Genomic DNA, 23,246 nt, shown 5'->3' with positions numbered 1-23,246 from the left:
ATGCATACACTTCACACAAGAAAAGATACTCACTCTGACAGTCTCAGACTGAGTGCACAAAAACAGTCCACTCTTCATCCACAAATTAGCCGAAATCAGATGATCGCAGCGAACAAAAGGGAAACAAATGCCCTCTCTAGTGAGGAGGGAAGGCTCTCAGTCCAGAAGGCAAGGTCACAATCAAAATACCCCACACTATATGTTTTACCAAACATCTTCAACCCTAGAAATTCTTTCTAACAAAAGTATACACAAATATGTAGAAAGATTCATGGCATTGTTCAAGTAATAAATTTAAAAACAACTGACACATCAATTGGGAGCAATTAAGAAGTATGTTCCATTATATGGACTATCTATCTCATTCAGTTGTGAGGTGACTGTCTTGATGCAGGAAGATAGCTGGTGAGTGAAGTGCAGGCCACTCACACACAAGGATCTTCTCAGACACCCAGTACCCAGGCAAGAGCAAGCCAAGTGCATCTGCACATCTGTGATCCCAGTGCTGATGGGCTGGGGGTAGGAAAGCTCACTGGGCCCGAAGCTCATTGGCCAGTGAGTCTAACTCAATCGATAAGCTTCAGCCTCAGTGAGAGATGCTGTCCCCCAAAACATGGCACAGTGGAGTTGGAGAGATTACTCAATGGTAAAGAGCACTTGCTGCCAGAGCTTGGTCCCAGCTACATGCCACTTCCACAGGATCCAACACCTCTAGATCCACAGGGCACCAACACTAGCACACGCGCACACACATACACTTAAAAACAATACAACTAACTTTTTTAAAGGATCCTTTAAAAATACGAAGATTAAAACACAAAAAGGTAGCACACAATACTGACTTCTGGCCTACACACAGAAAGACTACAAACATACAAAGACCAAAAAGTCACTGTCTTTATAAAGTGGGGTCAGTGTGAAAAGGCGATACTATCGAAGGCATACACAGATTAAAATGGTGTAGCCGGCTGCTCAGTCAGCCTTTATACACGTATGGTCTCTGAGTGACGAAATCACGGTCAGCAGGAGTGAACTTACTCTGTTTAGTCAGATTTGGATCTTTATTTGCTATCCAGTACTTAAGTATCTACTCTGTGCCAGGCCCTATTCCAGTGACTTAAAATACTGTGGTGCACAATTCAGGCACAGGAAGAAACTCAACAGAGAGAACCAGAAAATAGCCAAGACACTTTACCCTGGGCTGGTCAGGGATAGCCTCCGTGGACAGATGACCGCTGACCAGAGTAATGATGAGATATTCTGACCCAGAGGCTGAGAAGGGGGACTATTAGCAGAGGAAGTTACCGTAGTCCAAAGACAAGGGGGTCTGAGGAAGCTCCTCAGGATACAGGGAGGAGAGGGAAGTACAGAAGCAACTCTAGAGACATACCCACATGGAATGCATACAACCTCATAACCAGAGAAATGGGCCAAGCTAGTTTCACCTCTTGATGGAGGCTGGGGGTGGGTAAGACAGGGTTTCCTGAATTCCAGGCTGGTCTTGAAAGTTGACAGTCACCCAGTGTAAGCTCTGCACTTAAAATTATCCAAAAGAGACCAGTGAGATGACTTGGTGGATAAAAGTGCTGGCCACCAAGCCTGGTGAATGGAGTTCATCCCTGGGAGGGAGGAGAAAACTGACTCCTAAGAGTTATCCTCTGACCTCTGTGCAGATGCTACTCCATGCACACAAAAATAAGTAAAGAAATGTACCACATAACCCAGAAGCCCTGAGAGCAGTCATGGGGCAGCAATCCCGTGGACCAGCACATGGGAGAGTCATCTGCATATGCAAGCACACACTCCCGACTCCTACACCTACTCACTCAAACGTAGGTCTCAGACCAGGAGTCTCTCCAGATGACCAAAAGTTACTCTAGTAGCAAACAGACCTTTGTACCTCAACAAGGCCTGGCGGTAGCCATTATACACTGTCCTGGAACACCGCAATTACACTACATCAGTGTAATTACACCACAGTGGGAAGTTCCCAGTTGAATTCAGCAGATCCTATGTAAGGGAAAACCTGTCTGTGTCTGGGCACACCATTTCTTCATTTCCCATCCCTTCTCCAATGGGACCTAATCATCCGCATCCCGCTCCCACAGTGACTCTCAATCTGCTCTAAAAGCAAGAGACTCCCAGCGCTAAGAGCAGCCAGCACCTTGAGGACCACCTTGCATTACTAAAACAGTGCTCTAGACCGTTTCTAAGTTTTTCTTGTCCAGTCACCTTGACACTCAACACTGAAGGACCACACATCTTGGTCAAAGCCAGGTCCCATTCATCCCAGACTGTCCCTGGACTAATCTATTCATGTCTAGGGCTTCCAGCGGGAATGTCATATAAATGTAAAAGCCATTTGGGCTCAAATTCCCTTAAATCCCTTAAATCCACCCTATTCATACGTGTTGCCATATTAACAGGCCACATGGGTGATCTGAATACTTACTTATATATTTATAAATTATGTATTTATATATTTATAACTTAATCTCTCAGTATTCAAACACAGGTATTTAAAGGTTATTGTATGGGTATTTTAAAGGCTGGACATAAAGGCCCCACACGTGTTCTCCTGACTCCTACCACTCTACTTATGTACCCCCATTTTTGTTGATGTTTCCTTTTAACACCACCTCTCTCTCAGTGTCTGTTGTGTCCCCATCCCCACTGTCCTATGTGGCCTAACACCCTGTATGTTCTTTGGTATCCTTTATCTTCCCCCTCCCCAAACAGGGTCTCCCAAGTTTTGGATATAACCCATGCCAGCCTTAAACTCAGGTGATCCTCCTGTCAAGGCTTCCCGAATGACAAGGTTGCACTTGGCTTCCAAGGTCTTTCATTTCCCCAAACCATAGTCTTTCTAGCGACAGAGATTTACAAAACAGTCTTCCCTTCACTTCTCTCCCTTCTGATGCCCCCTTCCTCGTATCTCCTAGCCAAGGCACACTCTCTTCAGTAGTTAAATGCCCTTTATTCAAGGAAACTTTCTCATTCCAGCCAGGGGGGTAATATGCACATAAAACTTAAGGCTAGCTTTATATCTTTTTCAAACTACCTTTCTCACTAAAACCTAAGTTTCACAAGCATTTGTATGCATTTCCCTTGTTATATTTCCCCAACACATAACATCTAATACTAGTCAAATTAGCACCACCATCTCATTACAGATGGCCTTTACGCTAAAGAACAATCTGCACACCTCCAACACAGCCAAATCTGCATGTTTCCCTTCTAGGTTCCTGGCTTGTCACTAACTTCCCAGGAGAGGCCTTCCATGCTTTCATCTGTCAGCCGTCTCCAAGCCTCATGAAGCTCACTGACCCTACTCCAGTTTGGCACAAGGTGGTCTAAGATCCTCATCTCTTGGACAGAACACTAAAGCTGAAGAGTTCTTGCTAGGGCAGTGGTGGCGCACGCCTTTAATCCCAGCACTTGGGAGGCAGAGACAGGCAGATTTCTGAGTTCGAGGCCAGCCTGGTCTATAGAGTGAGTTCCAGGACAGCCAGGGCTATACAGAGAAACCCTATCTCGAAAAACAAACAAAACAAACAAAAGAGTTCTTGCTAGGTTTCCCTGCACTGCCCATCCAACTAGACAGTCAAAGGTATCTTAATAAAACACAAAGGACAGAATTCAGAGTTTCTGAGTAACGAACACAGGGTTTTTTTTAAGATTTGTTTATTTATGCATATGAGTACAATGTAGCTGTCTTCAGACACACCAGAAGAGGGCATCAGAACCCCATTACAGATGGCTGTGAGCCATGTGGTTGCAGGGAATTGAACTCGGGACCTCTAGGAGAGCAGTCAGTGCTCTTTATCACTGAGCCATCTCTCCAGTCACCAATAGAGTGATTTCTTTCCTTTTTTTTTTGAGACAGGGTTTCTCTGTGTAGCCCTGGCTGTCCTGGAACTCGCTCTGTAGACCAGGTTGGCCTCGAACTCACACACATCTGCCTGCCTCTGCCTCCACAGCACTGAGATGAAGGATGTGAGCCACCACCTGCAGATTTCTTAAGTGTAGTGGCCTGGAGTGGGCCCACAGGTTCCATCTTCATCCCTTCTTCCATAAACTCAGACTATACATCCATTGATCTGTATCCCTTGTAATACTCTCTATAACAGACTGCCAATCAGATTCTCTTGACTTCTGTGTGCTACTCAGGGAAATTCAGTCATCCCAGGAAGGAGTTCTGAGAGCTTTGATGAACAGCCAGCCAATCAGAAACCCAAGTATAACAGCATAGTGTTTGGATTGGTGTCTTGTGAAGCTACCTTAGGGACCTTAAGCTTGAGTTCTGGTGCTATCTCCAGGTAGGAAAGTGTCAGAAGTTGACATCACAAAACACTGGGTGGAGTCCTCTGCCCCTACTGCTTCCTTGCTGGTGAGAAAGCCTCCCTCACCTAGTGTTAATAACCCTTCTTTGTTGAAGTAAGATCAGAGGGGTAAGTTAAGGATTGTTTTTCTGAAAGAACACCAAAATACAAAATCAAATTTGCTATTTAAAAACTGTTCATTGCGGGCTGGTGAGATGGCTCAGTGGGTAAGAGCACCGGACTGCTCTTCCGAAGGTCCAAAGTTCAAATCCCAGCAACCACATGGTGGCTCACAACCATCCATAACAAGATCTGAGGCCCTCTTCTGGAGTGTCTGAAGACAGCTACAGTGTACTTACATATAATAAATAAATAAATCTTTAAAAAAAAAAAACTGTTCATTGGGAGCAGGACTGGAGAGATGGTTCAGTGGTTAAGAGCACTTGCTCTTTAGCCAGGCGGTGGTGGAGCACGCCTTTAATCCCAGCACTTGGGAGGCAGAGGCAGGAGGATTTCTGGGTTCAAGGCCAGCCTGGTCTACAAAGTGAGTTCCAGGACAGCCAGAGCTATATAGAGAAACCCTGTCTTGAAAAACCAAAAAAAAAAAAAAAAAAAAAAAAGAGCACTTGCTCTTGCAGAGGACCCAGGTTCAGTTCCCAGCACCCACAGGGCAGTTAACAACATCTGTAACTCCAGTTCCAAGAGATCCATTGCCTCCTCTCACCTCTGTGGGCACCAGCATGCACAGGGTATGCATACAAATGTGCAAGTAAATTAAAAATTAAAAAATTTAATATATATAGATTCAACTTACCATCTTAACCATGGTTCTAAGTATGTGGTTCTGTAACAATTAACACACTCACATTGTTGTTGTTGGTTGTTGGGTTTTTGTTTGTTTGTTTGTTTGTTTGTTTTGGTTTTTGGAGACAGGGTTTCTCTGTGTAGCCCTGGCTGTCCTGGAACTCACCACACTCACATTGTTATGCCACCTATGAATTCTTTCCAGCCATCTTTCAAAACTTAAACTCTATGCGCATTACACAACTCCTCACTTTCTCCAGCAAACACCAAGTATTATCTCCATGATACCTAGAAGTAAGTGAAATTCCTCAGCAGGATTGTTTGTGACTAGTTGTCTCACTTAGTACAAAGTCTTCACGGTTTCTCCATGTTATATCATAGTATGTGTCAGAATTCCTTAGGGCTAAATAATATTCTCCACACTCCACTTTATCACTCATGAATTGATAGTTGGATTAATTACACTAGTGTTGCCATAAATACAGAAATACAAATACCTTTATAAGATAATCCACTTTGGAGGGAATCATTTTGCATTCTTAGCAACAATACATAAGGCTTGCAATTTCTCCATGTCGACAGCTGCTATTTTCTGTCTTATAGTAGCCATCTTGGAAGGTGAGCATTGGTAAATTACCTTTTATATAAACTTAATGTGCCTTTTCTCTATAACTTTATGGTTAAACACTTTAAAATGTGCTTGATAAACTAAAAACATTTCTAGTAGGTATTGATAATACAAAGAAATAGTGTATCAGTGAGGAATTTTAAAGGATAATAAACTCATGGTTTATATGAATTGTAAAGGGGAACCCAGGAGTTCTCAATTAAGGCAGGATTCTGCCTCACCCAGCACCCTCCACAGAAGGGCCCTTCCCCATCAACCAGAGCTTAGTCTGTGGTGAGGACCTTCCTATCAGACCCTTCCCATCCACCTCAGCTCTGGTAACTACAAACCAAGGCCATCCTTCCCAATCAGCAGAGCGAGCTGGACCCCTTGGCACAGAGGTAGCAGTGATAAACAAATGTTGGGAAAGCTGACAAGAAAAAAAAAAAAAAAAAAAAAACCACTGTAGCCTTGAAAGGTAAAAAAAAAATCTTTGATTAAATCCAGAAATAGAATCCAAATAGCTTCACAGAACAATAAATGAACATATCCTGTTATTAAAATTTTCCTGGCCTCCAGATTGCAAATCCTGAAGAGATTTTTTTAAACAAAAGATTAAACTATAAATAAAAATTTAAGACAATTTTAAAAGACTTTTTAAATTCAAAAGTCACTCAGATAAAAAGTATCTGAGGAACCAAGAGAGCAAAGACATTTTAAATTGCAGATAATTTACTCAAGGTCCTGTGAGATGTCAGGGACTTATGGGGTACTTGTCACCAAGCCTCGGGACGTGAGTATGAAAGAGAAAACTGACTTCCAAAAGTTGTCCTCTGACCCACACATACACACTGTGGCATGCACGAGAACACACACATTCACAAAAAAAAAATGAAATTAGAATAAAAGGTGTTTCGGGCTGGTGAGATGGCTCAGGGGTTAAGAGCACTGCCTGCACACTCTTCCAGAGGTCCTGAGTTCAACTCCCAGCAACCATCTGTAATAGGATCCAATGGCCTCTTCTGGTGTATCTGAAGACAGTGACAGTGTACTCATATACATAAATAAATAAATGTTGTTTCCTTAGTAGAGAGTAGTTTATATTCAAAAACATTAAAATTCATATACAAGCTTTATTAAATAGTTACTGCCTTACAAAAAATTCCAATCCATTTATGCTAGAATTACTTTTCAAAGGGAAAAGCCTTTCATTCTTTGCATGGATGAAAAAGTCAGGTATAAAAGTAAAGGGTTCACTACTATAACAAGCGCCGTGTGGTCAAAAGCAGACACCAAGAGCAGCCTGGTGTGGAGGTCAACAGCAACTGAACACTCGTGCATGGGGCACTTACAATTTTTAAAAGAATAGTAGCAAAAGTCACTAAAGAAGGGCAGGAGACATAAACTTATCTCTAATATTATTGACCCTTGGCACTCACAGGAAAAGGTGCCAACTCCGTAACTGTCCTCCGATCTGCACATGCTTCCTGCACCCCTCAAGATAATTATTTAAACTAGGTATGACATTATGCCCGTTAGACCCCTGTAAGCACTGGCTTCTGCCTTCTGGCTTCTGTCTTCTGGACGGCAGCAAAGGGTCTAACTGTACAGGCCTGTCTGTTGTCCACGGTGACCTCCAGCACAGCTCACATGATTCACCTGTTGTCACAAGCACCCAGATGCTTCACTCACTTAAATTTGTACATTTTAAAGACTGTTTACCTCACTTGAAAGCAAAAGCTATTTATTGATTGTAAAATATAAACCATACATCTAGCAAGAAGTAACTGTGAAATGTTACCCACAATCCTACACATTTGCCTTGGTAAAGTTAAATTAAGCGAAGCATTTAAAGTCTGTTACCATGTTCACTGTGCCACACTTTAGAGAAAACAACTCAAAAATATTTAAGTATCAAAAATCATTAACACTTAGATTTGCAGTTACCCCAGTAACAAAGGTCATGTCCCTACGGTGAGGATTCAAGGAAAACGTCAGCTAGCTTCCTCGATGTGGATTTCAGAACACTTAAGGCTCCCTGGCCTGGACCGTCACTCCAGCCCACTTAGCCTTTACACAATCTCAACACTAAGTGCCTCCACCCCACCCAGGCCGACACCTCTGGGAATTCAAGCGTGTACACCATTTACGACATCATGGGCTGTAAACAACTCATCCACTGGGAAAGTTATTTTGTACACTCCAGGCCTGGGCCATTTCCTGAGCTACAGAAGGCAAGTGAGTCCTTCCCACTCCCCATTTCATTTTAAGTCAGTTCACCGCGCTTTAATTTTAAAGCAGACTGTTATTTTAAATAAACAACATATAACATTCACTCCATATGTAAGTACCATTAAGGACATCCAACAAGAATTTGGAAGAATTTTTACCCATGTAACAAAAAATTTTAAGAAGCCACATTCATTTAGGGGGGAGGGGGTCCGGAAGGCAATTCCATATATATTATAAAGTAGTACTTGAACAAAATCAGGATCTGAACTACAGAGTGAGACCCTATCTCAAAACAAGAAAAGAAAATCAGTACAAGTTAAAAACAAAACAAAACAAAACAACACTATTAAAATACAACAACCTCGAATACCACACTGACCTTTAAAGAAACAAAGTGTGAGCAAAATGGAGTTCTTTCCTACAGCCTCCTATTCCTACAGCCTCCTATCAGGAGAGAAGGCAGAAGAGCAGCTTCAAACCCAAGGACAGCCGCTCCCAGCCGGCCTGCGCTAGACAGAACCTGTCAGTCTCAAATACAAAAACAACAGGTATACCCAATAAAATTTAAAAAAAAAAAACTCACTAAGTTTTGGGGGGCAAAGAAATTTACTATCTGAACAGCATGCTTGAATTTCTAGGGTTTTGTCTTTGTTATGTCAAGTCAGGGTCTCTCAGTGTTGCTTTGGGTGGCTGTGGACACCAGACTGGCCTCACTCAGAAATCCACCTGGCCCTGCCTTTTGAGTGCTAAGGTTAAAGGCCTATGGCACCACGCCTGGCCTTCAGAGCTTTTTAAAGATACTGTATTTTCGTTCTCTTTACGGAGAAACCTCAGAAGATAAGCTTTAAGCTTGCTATCTAATAGGCACACCAAGGTAGAAGAGCCAAGACCAGTTCTAACCCTGCTAATTTCAAGGTTTCCCTTTAATTCCTGAAGTGCTGAATCACATGTCCACAGGGTGGCAGTGTCAAGAGTCTTGGCTCCTGCCTGGAGCAACTGTGAAGTGTGCAAAAAGCAACCCACCTCACAATGTGCAAAAACAACGTGATCCACAGTATGAGTGAAACCTGCCTGTCTGTCCAAAACCCGAACCAGCATTTCACTTCCCCATTGCCCTGAATGGTATTTACTTTCTGCCGTCTCAAAGATTTCCTGCAGGCAAGCCAGTGAACCTGATCTTTCTGTGGTGCTGCAGCCACAAGATGGGAGAGCCCAGAAGTAAGCAGGGAAGCTGGCTCTTCACAGCACTGACTTTGGTCCAGGGAAAGTGACAGTAGAAATTGGCAAGGCAAGGTGTGGAAGGAAACCACAGGCAGGCTCTCCAGCTGACCCTGCACAGTGCTATCAAATTAACCTCATTAGCTCACATTACCAGAAATCCACTTTCCTAGCTAGACAAACTTCTTTAGCTCCAAATTCCAGAACTTCTCCAAGTTGCCAAGAATCAAGCAGATTCCCAGCATGAACTATTCTCAACAGACTTTGTAACCCAGCCTCGGACACTCAGATGCTTCCCGACCACCTGACCATCCGCAGATGTTCCACGTCTGGTGACAGAAAGGAAAAAGTCAAAGTCCCCAGCCCAGAGTCACACCGCTGACAGGACAGGGCCAGTGCAAAACCCACATTCCACAGGTACAAGGATGAGCTACTAGAAAAACCCTAGAGGCCAGGGAGGGCCGGGAAGAAGCAGCAGAGCTTGCCAGAGCTCCGACATAGTCCCACAGACCCTATTCTCTTGTTGCAACCTCGTTTCCCTCTCCTCTCCTCCTCTCCCACTCTTCAGCCGCCGGCATGTGCTACAGCTGTTAAGGTGCCTCTGCTCCTGCCTGCTTCCTCTGAAAGCCTTGTCTCCCACCGGGTCTGAAGCATGAGAGCCTGGCTATCTTCAGTGCCCTTCTCAAAGGCTGCTCCCCACAAGGGGCCTGCGCCATTGCTCACACAGCCCCAGATGTGAAAGCAGAGAGCTTTAAGTGCTTGGGTTTCGTGTGGGCATTTCTCACACTGTACACTGTACCTGTGGACTTGTGAGTATGTGCTGCACTGTTAGAACAATCTAGGATTCATACCTTTACTCTTCAAACATTCCCCCATTACTTTAAGATAGGTAATATATCTAAATGGCAAGCATATTCAGAGATAAAACATTCCATAGGCTTCTTTTACTTCAATCCTATTTCATAGTTTTTGCAAACATGTAACACAACTTAAGAAATAAAGTATATGGGGCTGGAGAGATGGCTCAGCGGTTAAGAGCACCGACTGATCTTCCGAAGGTCCTGAGTTCAAATCCCAGCATGGTGGCTCACAACTATCCGTAATGAGATCTGACACCCTCTTCTGGGGTTTCTGGAGAAACTACAATGTACTTACATATAATAAATAAGTTAAAAAAAGAAAGAAAGAAAGTATACCATGCCATGCTTTTCTGTATATTTACACAGTTGTATACCCAACTAAAATCTAATTTTATAGTCTCTCAGGCACCTAAACATAGCTACCTTAGCAGGTACCCTCCATCTCTTCTCTACTTCAAAGCAAGCTTTCTTTATAAAAATGCCCTGCTCTGGGCATTTTATATAAATGGAATAAAAAACAAAAACTGCTGTTTTGAGACAGAATTTGACTGTCCTATAATTCTCTATACAGACCAAATGGCCTAGAACTCAGAGACCCTCCTTCGTCTAACTCCAAAGTGCTAGGATTAAAGGCATGTGTCACCACACCACACAGGGCTGAACAATGTAGTCTTTTATCACCCGGTTTCTCTCGCTAAGCATAAGATGCTGGAAACGCAAGAGCTGATGCTGTGGTATGGATCGCTATGCCTGTCTTGTATCCAGCTAGTGTCCTGCTACACAGACACACAGTAGACTCTGGCCCACCCTTGGGCCTTTTCCAGCTTGTGCTTAGGAGGGAAAGCGCTGTAAACATTTACATCAGGTTGTAACTGAGGCATATGTTTTCACTTCTGAGGAACATGTGGTAATTCTGTTTACTATTTTAAGGAACTGCCAAATTTTTCCAATTGACTGTACCATTACACATTTGCACCAACAGTGAGTGCAGTTCCAACTTCTCTGTGGTATAAACTGAGCAGGACTGACCTCACTACACAGTGTCCTTATCCTCATACTACCCAGATGGAAGGAAAAGAAAGTGGGGGGGCAGAGGCATGCAGGGATGCTTCAGTGGTTAAGAGCATTTGCTGTTCTTAAAGGGACCCAGGTTCAGTTCTTTTGTTTTTTGTTTTGTTTTGTTTGGAGACAGGCTTCTCTGTGTAGCCCTGGCTGTCCTGGAACTCACTCTGTAGACCAGGCTGGCCTCGAACTCAGAAATCTGCCTGCCTCTGCCTCCCGAGTGCTGGGATTAAAGGCGTGCGCCACCACCACACCCAGCCCCAGGTTCAGTTCTTAGCTCCCAGTGGTGACTCATACCCATCCTGACTCCAGTCCTAAGGAATTCAACAACCTCCTCTGACCTCTGTGGCACCAAGCACCCTCTTGGTACCCATGCATCCCTGTGGCAAGATGCTCATACACATAAAGGAATCTTTTTTAAAATTTGGAAAAGGGCCAGAGAAATGGCTCAGCAGGCAAAAGTACCAGTGCCAAGGCTGACACCTGGAGTCGGATCCCAGGGGTTCGAGTGGTAGAGAGAGAAATCTGAGCCCTACAAGTTAGCTTCTCAACAGAGGGATGGAGGGAAGAAGGGAGGGGTTATGCAAGGGACAAAGGAGAATATTCTTTTTAATATAAAAAAAAGGTGAACAGGTTAATTGCAGCCAAAAGCAAGCAAGGAAAGAAAATATGAATGAACAAGCAAGGTAAATTAACCAGAAAGTAACTAAAAAGAGAGAGACTGGCTAATGTGTCCAGAAAGGCCTTTCTGAGAAAGGCAGGCAGGCCTGAGATGAGGGGAGGTGGAGGCAGAAAACAAGTGTTAATAAAACCCCGAGGCACACTCAAGAGTCAGCCAGAAGGCTAATGGTGGCTAAGGGGCAGTGAGGGGCAGACAGGCAGTTGAAATGGGGAAGCAGAGGCCTTTGGGCAGCGGGAAGGTCTCTGGATTTGGCCTAACTCACCTGGTCTCCCCACTCCTCCGTTTCCACTGAACTTTCACACCTCTCCTGGCTGCACCTGACAGGAGCAACGGTCACCACATGGCCTGGGTGAATTAGCACTCAGTTGGTACAGCTAGCTATTCGTGGTCTAGAGAGAGCATCTTAGCCACCAGCAACCTAACGAAAGAATCTTCAGATATTTATCGAATATATTTCCCCAGCTATTCAGGAATCAAGGTCTTGCAAAGGACACCCACAATTCACTCCCATAATTTGAACCCAGACTTCATCCTTATAAAGTCTAACTAATTGCTTTTCCATTCTATTGATTTGAAAATATTCAACACCTAAACATAAAAGCTACGGGCACGCAATAGTCTGCGTTTTCCTCTATTGTCTGAGTCTTCTGAAGTAAGATTTATTGTTTCACACACCACAGTCACACTCAAGCTTTTCAGAGAAGAAGCTGGGTGTGGCAGAACACATCTGCTAACCTGGGCTATGATAGTAAGAATCAGTCTCACAGTAACAATAACAACACAGAACAAAGATTCAAAAATGTTTGCAGAGCTCTCCTGATAGAAAAGGTCAATCCTTGATTAAAAGAATGTGTAACCTCCTCAAACTTGCAAAGTTTGAAATTCCTGCCTCTCTTCTTGCTCTGCCACCAGCTCCCCCCAGGCACTGACTGACCCTGCTAGTCTCCGGGTCCCAGTCCCATCCACCTCAGGTTTTATGATTTACATTCCCCACTGGGAGAAATCCAACCAGTTCTTCAAGGTGCAGGCAAACACTCTCTATTCTTGCCCTTCCCTGAGCCAAATCTCCACCCCACCTCTAGGAACAATTCCGTGTGTAACTCGGACCCTGCCTGCCTGTTCCCCACTGGGCCCAGAGCTAGACAGAGGGCATCTTGGGGAGGAATGTTCTCACCCTACCACTGTCCTAAACTACCCCAAACCTGCAGAATGCCTACCTGCGATCACTTACTGTTCTATCTATGATAACACAGGCTTTATTTAGCACCAGTCAAATACTTGCAAAAATTAAACAAAGCAGGGATAAGAGTCTTTTCTTCCAAATCTGGAACAAGCCTTTAATGCCTGGTTCTAACCTATGTAAACTCTGGAGAATGTGCTGTCATGAGAATCTAGGCGGCTGCTAGAGAGGTTTGGAGCATTTGTCGCTCCTTCGGAGATGAAGGGTTGATTTCCCCAGCACCCAAACATGGAGGCTCACAACCATCCATAGCACCAATTCTAGGATCTGACACTGTTCTGACCTCCCTGGGCTCACACGTGGTACACAGGAAGGCAAACGTTCATACACATACGAAATTTTAACTAACTTTTTTCGAGGCAGGGTTTCTCTGTACAGCCCTGGCTGTCTGTCCTGAAGCTCACTTTGTAGACCAGGCTGGCCTTGAACTCAGAAATCAAAGGCGTGCACCACCATGCCCTGCTTTAACTAACTTTTTAAAAAAAATCTAGTCTGGTGCCATAAGCCTGTGATCTGAGCACTGAAGAGGTAGGAGCAAGAGCAAAGGTTATCGTCATCACCACAGCGACTTTGAGGCTACCCTTGGGTCCGTGAGCAGAGGTCTGAACAGATTCACCTTACCCTCAGGCCCCCTGCTGAGAGGCAGAAGCAGGAGGCCCACAATCCTCAGCAGCTCCTAGAGAGTTCTAAGCTATCTCGAGCCACACGGAGAAACCATCTTAATAATATAATGATGACATGCTTACGGCTCTAAAGCTAGGAGACAACCACTACACTCAGGTCAAAGGCCTCCGCCAGATCCCATAGCTAATGACTGGAGCCCGAAGGGATTCTATCTGGCACTACCCACCTACCTAAAGCGCCTGCTGAATACCAGGAACCTCAAAACATCTGGGGATGGGGGTGGGGTACCTGACATGCATAAAGACTCGTGTTTTAAATATTTGCTAACGGAGTTTTCTCGGTTTAATTTTTACAAAGAAAGGCTCATTAATCCCTAATCGCACAGATCACATTAGCAGCTATTTTCAAACTCAGCTTGAGGCTATAAAATATTGTTGGGAACAAACAACCAAAACTTCTGCTCAGTAATGGTTCTGACCAGAAACTCATCCGCGGGAGTCAGTTTTTCCTTATTTGTGCCCAAAGGCCCAATAGACTAAACATTACAGCTGCCCCAATTTTCTAATTTCAACTCGCATTTATGATAACGCTTTTGTTTCGTTTACGGCGCTCAGGCTGCTGACACAGCTGGGCCGCTTCTTTGTAATAAACACAGGGCTTCTATATTTAAAAGTACAGTGCAACTTTGTTGTAACATCCCCTCCCCAGTCTCCCGGCTAATTTTCTGTCTTCCAAGCTCCACCTCCATCCCATGATTTTTTTTTTTTTTTTTTTTTATTTTTTTAAATCAGTGACGCTCCAAACAGCCTCCCGGAAAGCCGGTTCTGTTCTTTCAAGACATCTCATCCCAGTGGTATTTTTCTTCTCCGCAGTTTGTCGTGTGTTTGAAGAGGACAGGGGAGTTAGAAGGAAAATAAGAGACATTCTGCAAAAGCCTTGTCTTGAGGCGAGGGTTGCTTGGGGGGTGGGGGGAGCGGTGGACCGGGCTCGGGTGCACGCAGAGGGGGTCCCGGAGCCGGGCCGGCGATAGGGATCGGCGGGGGTCCGGCGATAGGGAGCAGCGGGGGCTGGCGAGCCGTGGGGTGGTCTCCAGCCGCTGTTGACAGTCACTGGAGCGCGCCGGGCACGCCCCGGCCCGCCGAGTCGGAAGGGGGCGGCGGAGCAGGGTGTGGGCCGAGGGGGCACCCGGGTGGGGGGGAGATAAGGCGAGGCCCGAGTTAATCATCACCTCCCGAGCGCCTGGAAAAGTACGGGCTGAGGGCGGGGTGCAGCCGCGGGGAAAGCGAAACTCCTCTCGCAGCGGGCCCGAGCGCACCCGCCGCGCTCCCCCGGCCTCCGCGAGCCAAGCTCCCAGCCACGGGGGCAGCTCCACCGCCTGCTCCCAAACTCACCCCAACACAGACGCAGAAGTCAGCCAGAGCCACGAGCAAGCAAACTCAACCAGAGCAAAAAAAAAAAAATGTATCACCGTTCCCATACCGGGAGTCGAACCCGGGCCGCCTGGGTGAAAACCAGGAATCCTAACCGCTAGACCATATGGGAAGTGCTGCTACGAGCACTGCCGTGACCCACCTGACTAGCGTCAGCGCCGCTACCGCTCAGCCACTCGGCAGTCGCGCCGCCGCCGCCGCCGCCGAAGCCGCCCCCGCGGCCGCTGCCCCACGCGCGGGCACGAGCCCGGCGGAGCGCGCGGGCGTGGCGGGGGGGAGGAGCGGGGCCGACGCGCCCCTGGAAAGTTCTGAGGCGAAGCCCCGCGCCCCGTGCGCTCCCGGGACGAAAGGGCGGCTGCGCCTTTCTTTCTCAGCCGTCAGGTCCCGGGCTGCTCCCCGATCACAGAGCGAGCGGGCGAGCGGGCGGGCAAAGCCGAGGGCGGCGCCGTCTGTGGGAACAGCGGCCGGGGCTGGGAGGGGGGGGGAGGCGGTCCGCGAGCCAGCTCGGGAGTGGAGGTTCCGGATCCCGGGAGGCGTGAGGACCGCGGGATGGAGCCTGGGTCGGGCGCTCGGGGCCCGCAGCTCCGGTCCCGTCGCGCTTTCGTCCCTTCTGGGTGACCTCAACCCCTTTATACCGACCCCACCTCTCCGGCGCCGCGAGTACCGCCCCGTGGGGGAGGGGAAGAGGCGGCGACACCGAGCGCGCGGATTGGGCCCTCGCGGCCGCCGTAGTCCACCCGCGGAAACGCCGGGCGGAGGGGGACGCCGAGGCCGAGAGGTCCCAGCTTTCGCCGCCGGCGGACATCAGTGAGCGGGGTCGCGGGCTGTCCGCGGAGCCGCCGCCGTCATGTGAGTCGGGTCGCGTCCGGTCGGGTCGGGTTGGACTTGCCCGCGAGCGGCCGCCTCCTCCCGCCCCTCCGCTCGCCCCGGGGTCGCCCGACCTGCCGGGCCGGTTCTCCGGGAGACGCGGCCGCCCTCTTGGCTGGAGCCGGGGACTCGGGTGCCGCCCCCGCCCGCCGGCTCCCGGGGCCCGGGTGGAGCTGCGGCCGCAGACGTCCAGGGGCTTTTCCCAGCCTCGAGTTCCCAGAACGAATGAATTAGCTAGAAGGGCACGGGAAAGGGAAATACTTTTCTTTGAGACTCGTATTTCTTCATCTCGGTGCAGTGTGTTTTCCATGGACTTTAGCTTTACATAAATAATACAACGGCTTTGCTAAGGCAGAAGTCCGCCAACAACCTTGTATCCCATTTTTAACAATTGCAAAAATTCCTTTCAATTTTTGGATAAGCTTAGAGTTGTTTTTATTTTTTCAGGGCCGACTACTGGAAGTCACAACCAAAGAAATTCTGTGATTACTGCAAGTGCTGGATAGCAGACAATAGGCCTGTATGAAATTTTTATTAAAATGTTCATGTGATGTGTTGCTTTTTCACTTAAGTAGTGTGTATAAGCCACTTTCATGTATAGTGCTCTTTATTCTTCAAAACCTAAAAAGGTTTCTTTTGTTTGATTCCCCTTACGAAAGCTACGGCCTTCTTTTCATCAATCTGACTTTGATTTTAAGGCCAAATTATTTCTGGGGCCTTTGAGGAAATGGACAGTGAGTGAGTGGGGTAATCTTGTTTATGGAATACCTGCCCCTTAAAAAAGAATATTGTGGTTTTTCCTGTTCTCCACAGAAAGGAGAATGACATTATTCCCTCATGAAATACAAAGATAGCAACTGTAATGTACCTTATGCTGAAAACCTTGATACCACTATTTTTGCAGGGAGGGGGTGTGATTTTTCAAGACAGGGTTTCCAGACAGCAACTCACTCTGTAGACCAGGCTAGCCTGCAACTCACAGAGATCTACTTGGCTTTACTTCCCAAGTGCTGGCAATAAAGGTGTGCGCCACCGACCAGCTCCTAGATCCAACTTTTAAGGCATAAAATAAAAAGTCAGCTGGCTTTCTTATCTCAGACATGCCACAATCAGACAAGCTACTGTATCAAAAGCAGTGAGCTGTGGGGACTGTAGAGATGGTTTCACAATCAGGAACAACTCCAGCTCTTGCAGAGGGTTTGGGTTCAGTTCTCAGTACCCACATGGCAGTTCTATACTACCTGTAACTCCAGTTTCAGGGTGTCCAACAGCCTCTCCTGACCTCCATCATGTCCTTACACACTCACAGGGGCGTAGACCCACAAAATACGTTTTGAAAAACTACAGGATCAGCAAGGGTAGAGACGGCTCCCACCTTTAATCCCAGCATCTGGAGGCTATTAAGCAGATCTCTGAGCTCAAGGGCCGCTTGTTCTACAGAGTGAGTTCAAGGACAGCCAGATCTACGCAGAGAGCTCCTGTCTTGAAAAAACAAACCCTATAGTGTCGTGCATATACATAACCTTGTTACTTGGCAGAACTATTGTACACCACGGAATGATGCCGTATTTTGTGCTACAGTCTGTCATTACACATTACTAAATCATCTTTGGCTTTGAGAGGAGTTTTGCTCTTCCCTTTGGCTTTGCTAGTAGGTGCTAAAGATGGTGCATATTTTATTTGACTTAGGCTAATCCCTACCAAAACTGCCATGAGATTTTAAAACCACATAAATTGAAAAAAATATCCTAGGAGGTACCTATGCAATAATATAATTTTAATGAGTTATGAAAATAAATTATCTTTCTAGAGGTCTGCATGCATCTCCCTATATATCTAGTAATTTAGCTATTAGTGAAAACAGTATTTAATTTTGAATGGTGCTTTAATACAGTATTCTTTGTGTGGTATAATCAGCTGTAAGTAACTGGGTAAGGAACAATAGAGACAACTGTTTGCCTTACGAACTCCAGCTTTAAAGAGGTACTCTGAGGAGTATACTAGAATAGCTCCGTTAATACGTCATACCGGGTTTGATTGACAGGACTTTTAGGGAATTTTTTATTTCTATCCACCAGACATGTATACTTGGTGAGAATTTCAGGTTATTTATGTAGGCCCCAGTGCTCAGTCAGCCCTCCCTGTCCCCAGCCATCTAACTACTGTCACTCTTCAGAAGTCACCTCCCCCTTCCCCAGGTCTATCCTTTCATGTTTCTGTGTGCATGTATTTTATTCCATCTTGTTCATAAGGTTACAGGGCTTTTTTTTAACTGAACAGTGTATCCTGAAGGTGTCTCCCATGTCGGTACATAGGGAACTGTGCACTCCCTTTCTGTTCAATAAAAGCCCGTGGGAGCGTCTGCAGTTCACTTACCCAGTCCCCACTAGATAGACTACAAGATTGTTGCTACAAACAATCACTTTGTTTTATTACATCATTTTCGACAATGTGAGGAACTTTTTAAATTGTGCGTGTGTTGTTGTTATTGTTGTGGGTGTTCCCTGGTATGCGAACAGCAGAGGACAACCTCAGGAGTCTGCTCTTCTTTTTTTTTTTTTTTTTTTTGGCTTTTCGAGACAGGGTAGCCCTGGCTGTCCTGGAACTCACTCTGTAGACCAGGCTGGCCTCGAACTCAGAAATCCCCCTGCCTCTGCCTCCCGAGTGCTGGGATTTAAGGTGTGCGCCACCACGCCTGCCCGGCAAGTCTGCTCCTCTATCTGTGGGTCCCGGGGTTGAGTCTGGTGGCCAGGTTTGGTGGTTCGCACCTTCACCCACTAAGCCATCTTACCTGCCCAAACAAGGAATTTTTAGGTAGCTATTTTTCTTAATATTTAAAAAAAAAAAAAGTCTTTTACCCGCTTTGGCTTTTTGAGACAGGGTTTCTCTGTGTAGCCCTGGCCATCCTGGAACTACCTCTGTAGACTAAGCTGGCCTCTTAACTCAGAGATCTACCTGCCTCTGCTTCCTGAGTGCTTAAAAGATTAAAACAACGCTCCACCACTGCCCAGCTAATGCCAAGTCTTTAAGGATAATTTTTTATTTCTCTTAGAAAAACAGAGCAATGAAATTTTAGAGGGTTAGCCAGTTTTGACATTTGATGTTGAAAGGTAGTGGGTGGTGGTGGTTGTTGTTGTTGCTGTTGTTGCTGCTGTGGCTTTTATTTGTTTGGTGATTGTTTTGGTTTGGGGAGATAGGGCATTTTTGTTATGTTTTTATTTTGAGACACTTAAGCAAATAGCTTCAGGTGGCCTGGAACTTGAACAGTCTTCACAGTGCTGGGGTTACAGGTATATGCCACTGCCCAGCTGTGACAGCTTTCTTTTTGAAAGGCTTCATGTCTCAAGTCCCTTTTACACTAAGCCGCGTTCACTGGTTAGTCAGGAGAGTACTGTCTATTTCCTCCCGCTGCTGTAGTCATCCTGGCCTATTTTAAGAACCAGAGAACACCTGGTGGGAGAGCACAACAATCTGCTTAGACCACCAGCATCATTTGATCCGAGGTCAGTTTATATTAAACTAGTCATTTTCTATTTTTTGCCATTATGATTTTATATTTCATCCCTGTGCTTACAATTTAATAATTGTTTCCCTTTCTCATTTTCCAGAGTGTTGAGTTTCATGAAAGAGGAAAGAATCACAAGGAAAATGTGGCCAGGAGGATCAGTGAGGTAATCCCCATTGGCTCTTTGTTCTCTTTCTGGGCAGTGGTGGTCTCTGCTCTCACTCCTGCCTTCTCCTGTGTCTTACCCAGATTAAACAGAAAAGCTTGGATAAGGCAAAGGAAGAAGAAAAGGCATCCAAGGAGTTTGCTGCCATGGAGGCAGCCGCCCTGAAGGCATACCAAGAGGATCTGAAAAGGCTTGGCCTACCGTCAGGTACATCAGTGGGCGCACTTTACAGCCCGTGCTCAGTGCCCTTTTACGCTTCCACATGGGAGCTCTGCACTCAGAATAGTCCAGTGCTCTTAGGATGTATCATAGTCCTATTAAGAATGTGGACTTTTAAGTACTTTGGTGCTGGTAGTGGTGATGTTGTTGAGGTAAAACCTAGTATATCCTGGGGTGGTTTGAACTGGTAAGCCTTCTGCCTAGGCCTTCTGAGTACTGAATTTAAAAATTAAAAGCACGAGTCATGCTGGCTTGTTTTACTCTTTACATTCACTCACTCGTTTCTTTCTTTCTCTGTGTTTGTGTTGATGAGTATGTGGAGTTCAGAGGACGGCATAGAAGAGTCAGTTCTCTCTTCCCACCATGTGAGATCCAAGGATCAAACTCGGTCAGGAAGCTCAGTGGCGGGTGCCTTTGTGCACTGAGTCATCTTGCTAGCCTCTTGCTTTGGTTTTAATGCTTCAGGTGTTTTTTGTTTGTTTGTTTGGTTGGGTTTTTTTTGTTGTTGTTTTATACTTTTATTCAGATCAACCATATCACCTTGACAGTTACCTAGTCCGAGCCTCTAGATGCTCATTAAGTTATAGGCACTATTCAATAAAAAACAAAAAGTAAACAAACTTGCACTTTATATTTTCAAAATGGCCAAAACTGAGTTGTATCTACTTATATGATTGGTTGCATAATGAAGCAGTTGCTTTTGTAGACAAATAATTGACTTTACCTCAAACAGGCAGTTTATTGAGAGTTTGGGTAAGGGTGTTTTTTAACATCTCTGTGTTGTTGAGTTTAGGCTCTAGAGCAGGCAGTTTTTATGAGCTTTCTTCTGTGACAGATTGTGTTGGTTACTTTTCTCATGACAAAATGCCCAACAAAACAGCCTACAGAACAGACTGCCAGCCATGGGTCTCAGGCTCAGAGGTCTCAACCCACCACTACTGCACAGTGCTGCGTGCTCTAAATGGACACTAATGCACACGTTATGGACCAGAAGCAGAGAGAGCAGGCCAAAGCCAGAACGTAGATTAAAAACTTAGAGGGACTGCCCTATTGATGTCCCTCCACCAGCCAGGCCCCATCTCCTAATGCTCTGTAGGCTTCAGCAAGCTGGGCATCGTGTCCCTAAGGCACATCGTGAAGCTTGGCTATAGATCTTGTGCATTGGGTAAGATGGTCAGATGGTTTTAGTGTTGGCTTTTGAGAACCAGTGACCTTAGTGGGTTTACCTAGACAGCATGAATGAGGAGTCAGTTACAGGAGCATAGCTGACCCCAAACAGCTGCATCGCCACAGAGGCACAGGCCATCATAGGTCGCCACCTTAGGGACCCTGCACCAGGGAGCCTCTGTTCAGTTAACCTTTCCCTTTTTCTTGAGCATCTCCTAAGCTCACCTGTTAGGAGCAGCTGAAACTCCATGGGATAATAGCTAGCACTCCATGTGTAACAGGTCCCATGAGTCCCTCGCCCTCCTCTTAGGAAGCATCAGAGTTCCATGACCATCAGCATATTCTTGATCATCATTGTATCATGTTGTTTATTTCATTGCCACGACTGTCTTGGGGCATTCTCTACTCTAAGATAGTGGTAGGGTAGCCATGTTATACCCAGAGAGAAAAAGTCATGATACAGCATCTCTATCTCCTGGCTCTTGCAATCTTTCCATCTCTTCTTCCTGATAGAGGTTTCCTGAGCTTTGGAAGAGGCAAGATATGGAAGATCCCTTAGTGAGTATTAGGTTGTCACACAACCGCAGTCACTTATTCTCAGTAATCTGACCAGTCATGACTCCATTAATACCCCTGGCACTATAAAAAGTTGTCTTCTGCAGCCAAGGAGGACTGCAGCAGTGCAACTATTGGCTGTGTGATTAGTACCTCATGGTACAACAGAGGCCAACGTGGGATGGCCTTCCTGCTCAGTCTGAGCCAGATTTTTCAGCATGAAATGATGCTCTTTAGTCTCTAATAAAAAGAACTCTTAATTATGGGTTTAAGCAGAATATTGCTTTCATTAAATAAGAAAAATTGTCAGCTTAATGTATTCTAAATTAGTATTTAAGGAAAAGAAGGGGAATGTTTCAAAAAGCCATTTATTTAATAATGAATGAGAGTCTCACTAGTTAGTTCAAACTCGCTGCAAACTCACTATGTGATGTTAGGCACATTCCCAAGTTCTGGGATTACAGGCATGGACCATTACACTCAACTGAAGATAAAAGTATTTTGGGAGGAAAAATTAGATAGGTATGTTTCTGGAGAATTGTAGAAGTGTTTGTTGAAAACTCATTAATTTCATTCATAGAGAAATGAAGGAAGGAAAGATAGATTGATTGATTGATTCCATTTTGATGGCCCCTGGCTATTCTGGATCTCACTATGTAGACTAGGCTGGCCTTGAACTCACAGAACTCTGCCTGCCTCTGCTTCCCAAATGCTTGGACTAAAGTCATGTGCCATCATGCCTGACCTGAAATTTATATTGTGAAGAAGTAAGACCCCAATGGAAAATGGCTTAATAATGTTGCCTTTGTAACTTGTTGACACACCCCAGAGTTCTAGCACCCCATTCCTCTTGTCATCAGCATTGGCCTTGTTGGTGTGGGCAGGATATCTGTCTTTTAGACAGGATTTCACGTTGGTCACTGAAGATGGTCTTAAACTCCTGAGCCTCCTACCTGTGCATCCCAAGTACTAGGCAGCATGCACCATCACTCTCAGTTTCCTTTAACCTAAGCACTGCTTCCAGTAAAAAAGCACCAGGAGTCTTCAGTTGACTCTGTGTCTGGACCATTCTTTTTAAATTATCTGCTTGCTGATTTCCACATCAGTTCTTCACTGTTGGATTCCTCCTCCCTCCAGGACTGGAGGTCTAACCCACAGCCTGTGCATGTTAGGTACACACTGTGCTGCTGAGTTACATCCCCAGACATGGATTTGTTTCAGATGAAGATTAGGATAAGTTATGGGTTGTTTTGTTTGTCTTGTTTTTGTTTTCTTGTTGTTATGCTGAGATTAAACCTACAGCCTTGGGCATTCTTGGTAGGTATACTGGCACTGGGCCACACACACTTCCCAGACCCTACGGTGACTTATTGTTTGGTAAAAGTAATAACCCTTATTAAACTCCCCTTATATTCTTGCATGATTGTATCTCAGATAACATCATTATAATGTGTTTTGTTCCCAAAGAGAATCTTGTCACTTTTTTGTTTTGTTTTTTAAACCTTTCTTTATATATCGTTTATGTGAGTACACTGTCACTGTCTGCAGACACACCAGAAGAGAGCATCGTATTCCATTACACATGGTTCTGAGCCACCATGTGGTTGCTGGGAATTGAAATCAGGACTGGGAATTGAAATCAGGAAAGCATCCAGTGGCCTTAATCTTTTTTTTTTTTTTTTTTTT

At 45.5% G+C, this 23,246-nt stretch overlaps 2 protein-coding genes and 1 non-coding gene across 3 annotated transcripts in view; 1 reads left to right on the top strand and 2 right to left on the bottom strand.

Moving 5' to 3' along the window:
- Positions 1-15,294, bottom strand: part of Elf1 (E74 like ETS transcription factor 1) — a 103,632-nt gene extending 88,338 nt beyond the window's left edge. Inside the window, exon 1 of the mRNA XM_021203594.2 lies at positions 15,224-15,294. The gene's annotated coding sequence lies outside the window, so the exon portion shown is untranslated. The remainder of the gene's footprint in view (positions 1-15,223) is intronic.
- On the bottom strand, positions 15,122-15,193 carry Trnae-uuc. The gene has a single exon. It is a non-coding gene; the product is annotated as a tRNA-Glu (tRNA).
- A 309-nt stretch (positions 15,295-15,603) lies between the features above and the next one.
- Wbp4 (WW domain binding protein 4) overlaps positions 15,604-23,246 on the top strand; it is a 20,138-nt gene continuing 12,495 nt past the window's right edge. Inside the window, exons 1-4 of the mRNA XM_029541349.1 lie at positions 15,604-15,930; positions 16,396-16,468; positions 19,557-19,619; positions 19,703-19,970. Coding sequence (XP_029397209.1) covers positions 15,929-15,930; positions 16,396-16,468; positions 19,557-19,619; positions 19,703-19,970 — 406 coding nt within the window. The 5' untranslated portion in view covers positions 15,604-15,928. The remainder of the gene's footprint in view (positions 15,931-16,395; positions 16,469-19,556; positions 19,620-19,702; positions 19,971-23,246) is intronic.

Source organism: Mus pahari, chromosome 8, assembly GCF_900095145.1.
Source record: "Mus pahari chromosome 8, PAHARI_EIJ_v1.1, whole genome shotgun sequence".
NCBI classification, from domain to species: domain Eukaryota; kingdom Metazoa; phylum Chordata; class Mammalia; order Rodentia; family Muridae; genus Mus; species Mus pahari.
Note: the sequence above shows the minus strand (reverse complement) of the source record. Positions and strands in the feature narration are given on the sequence as shown.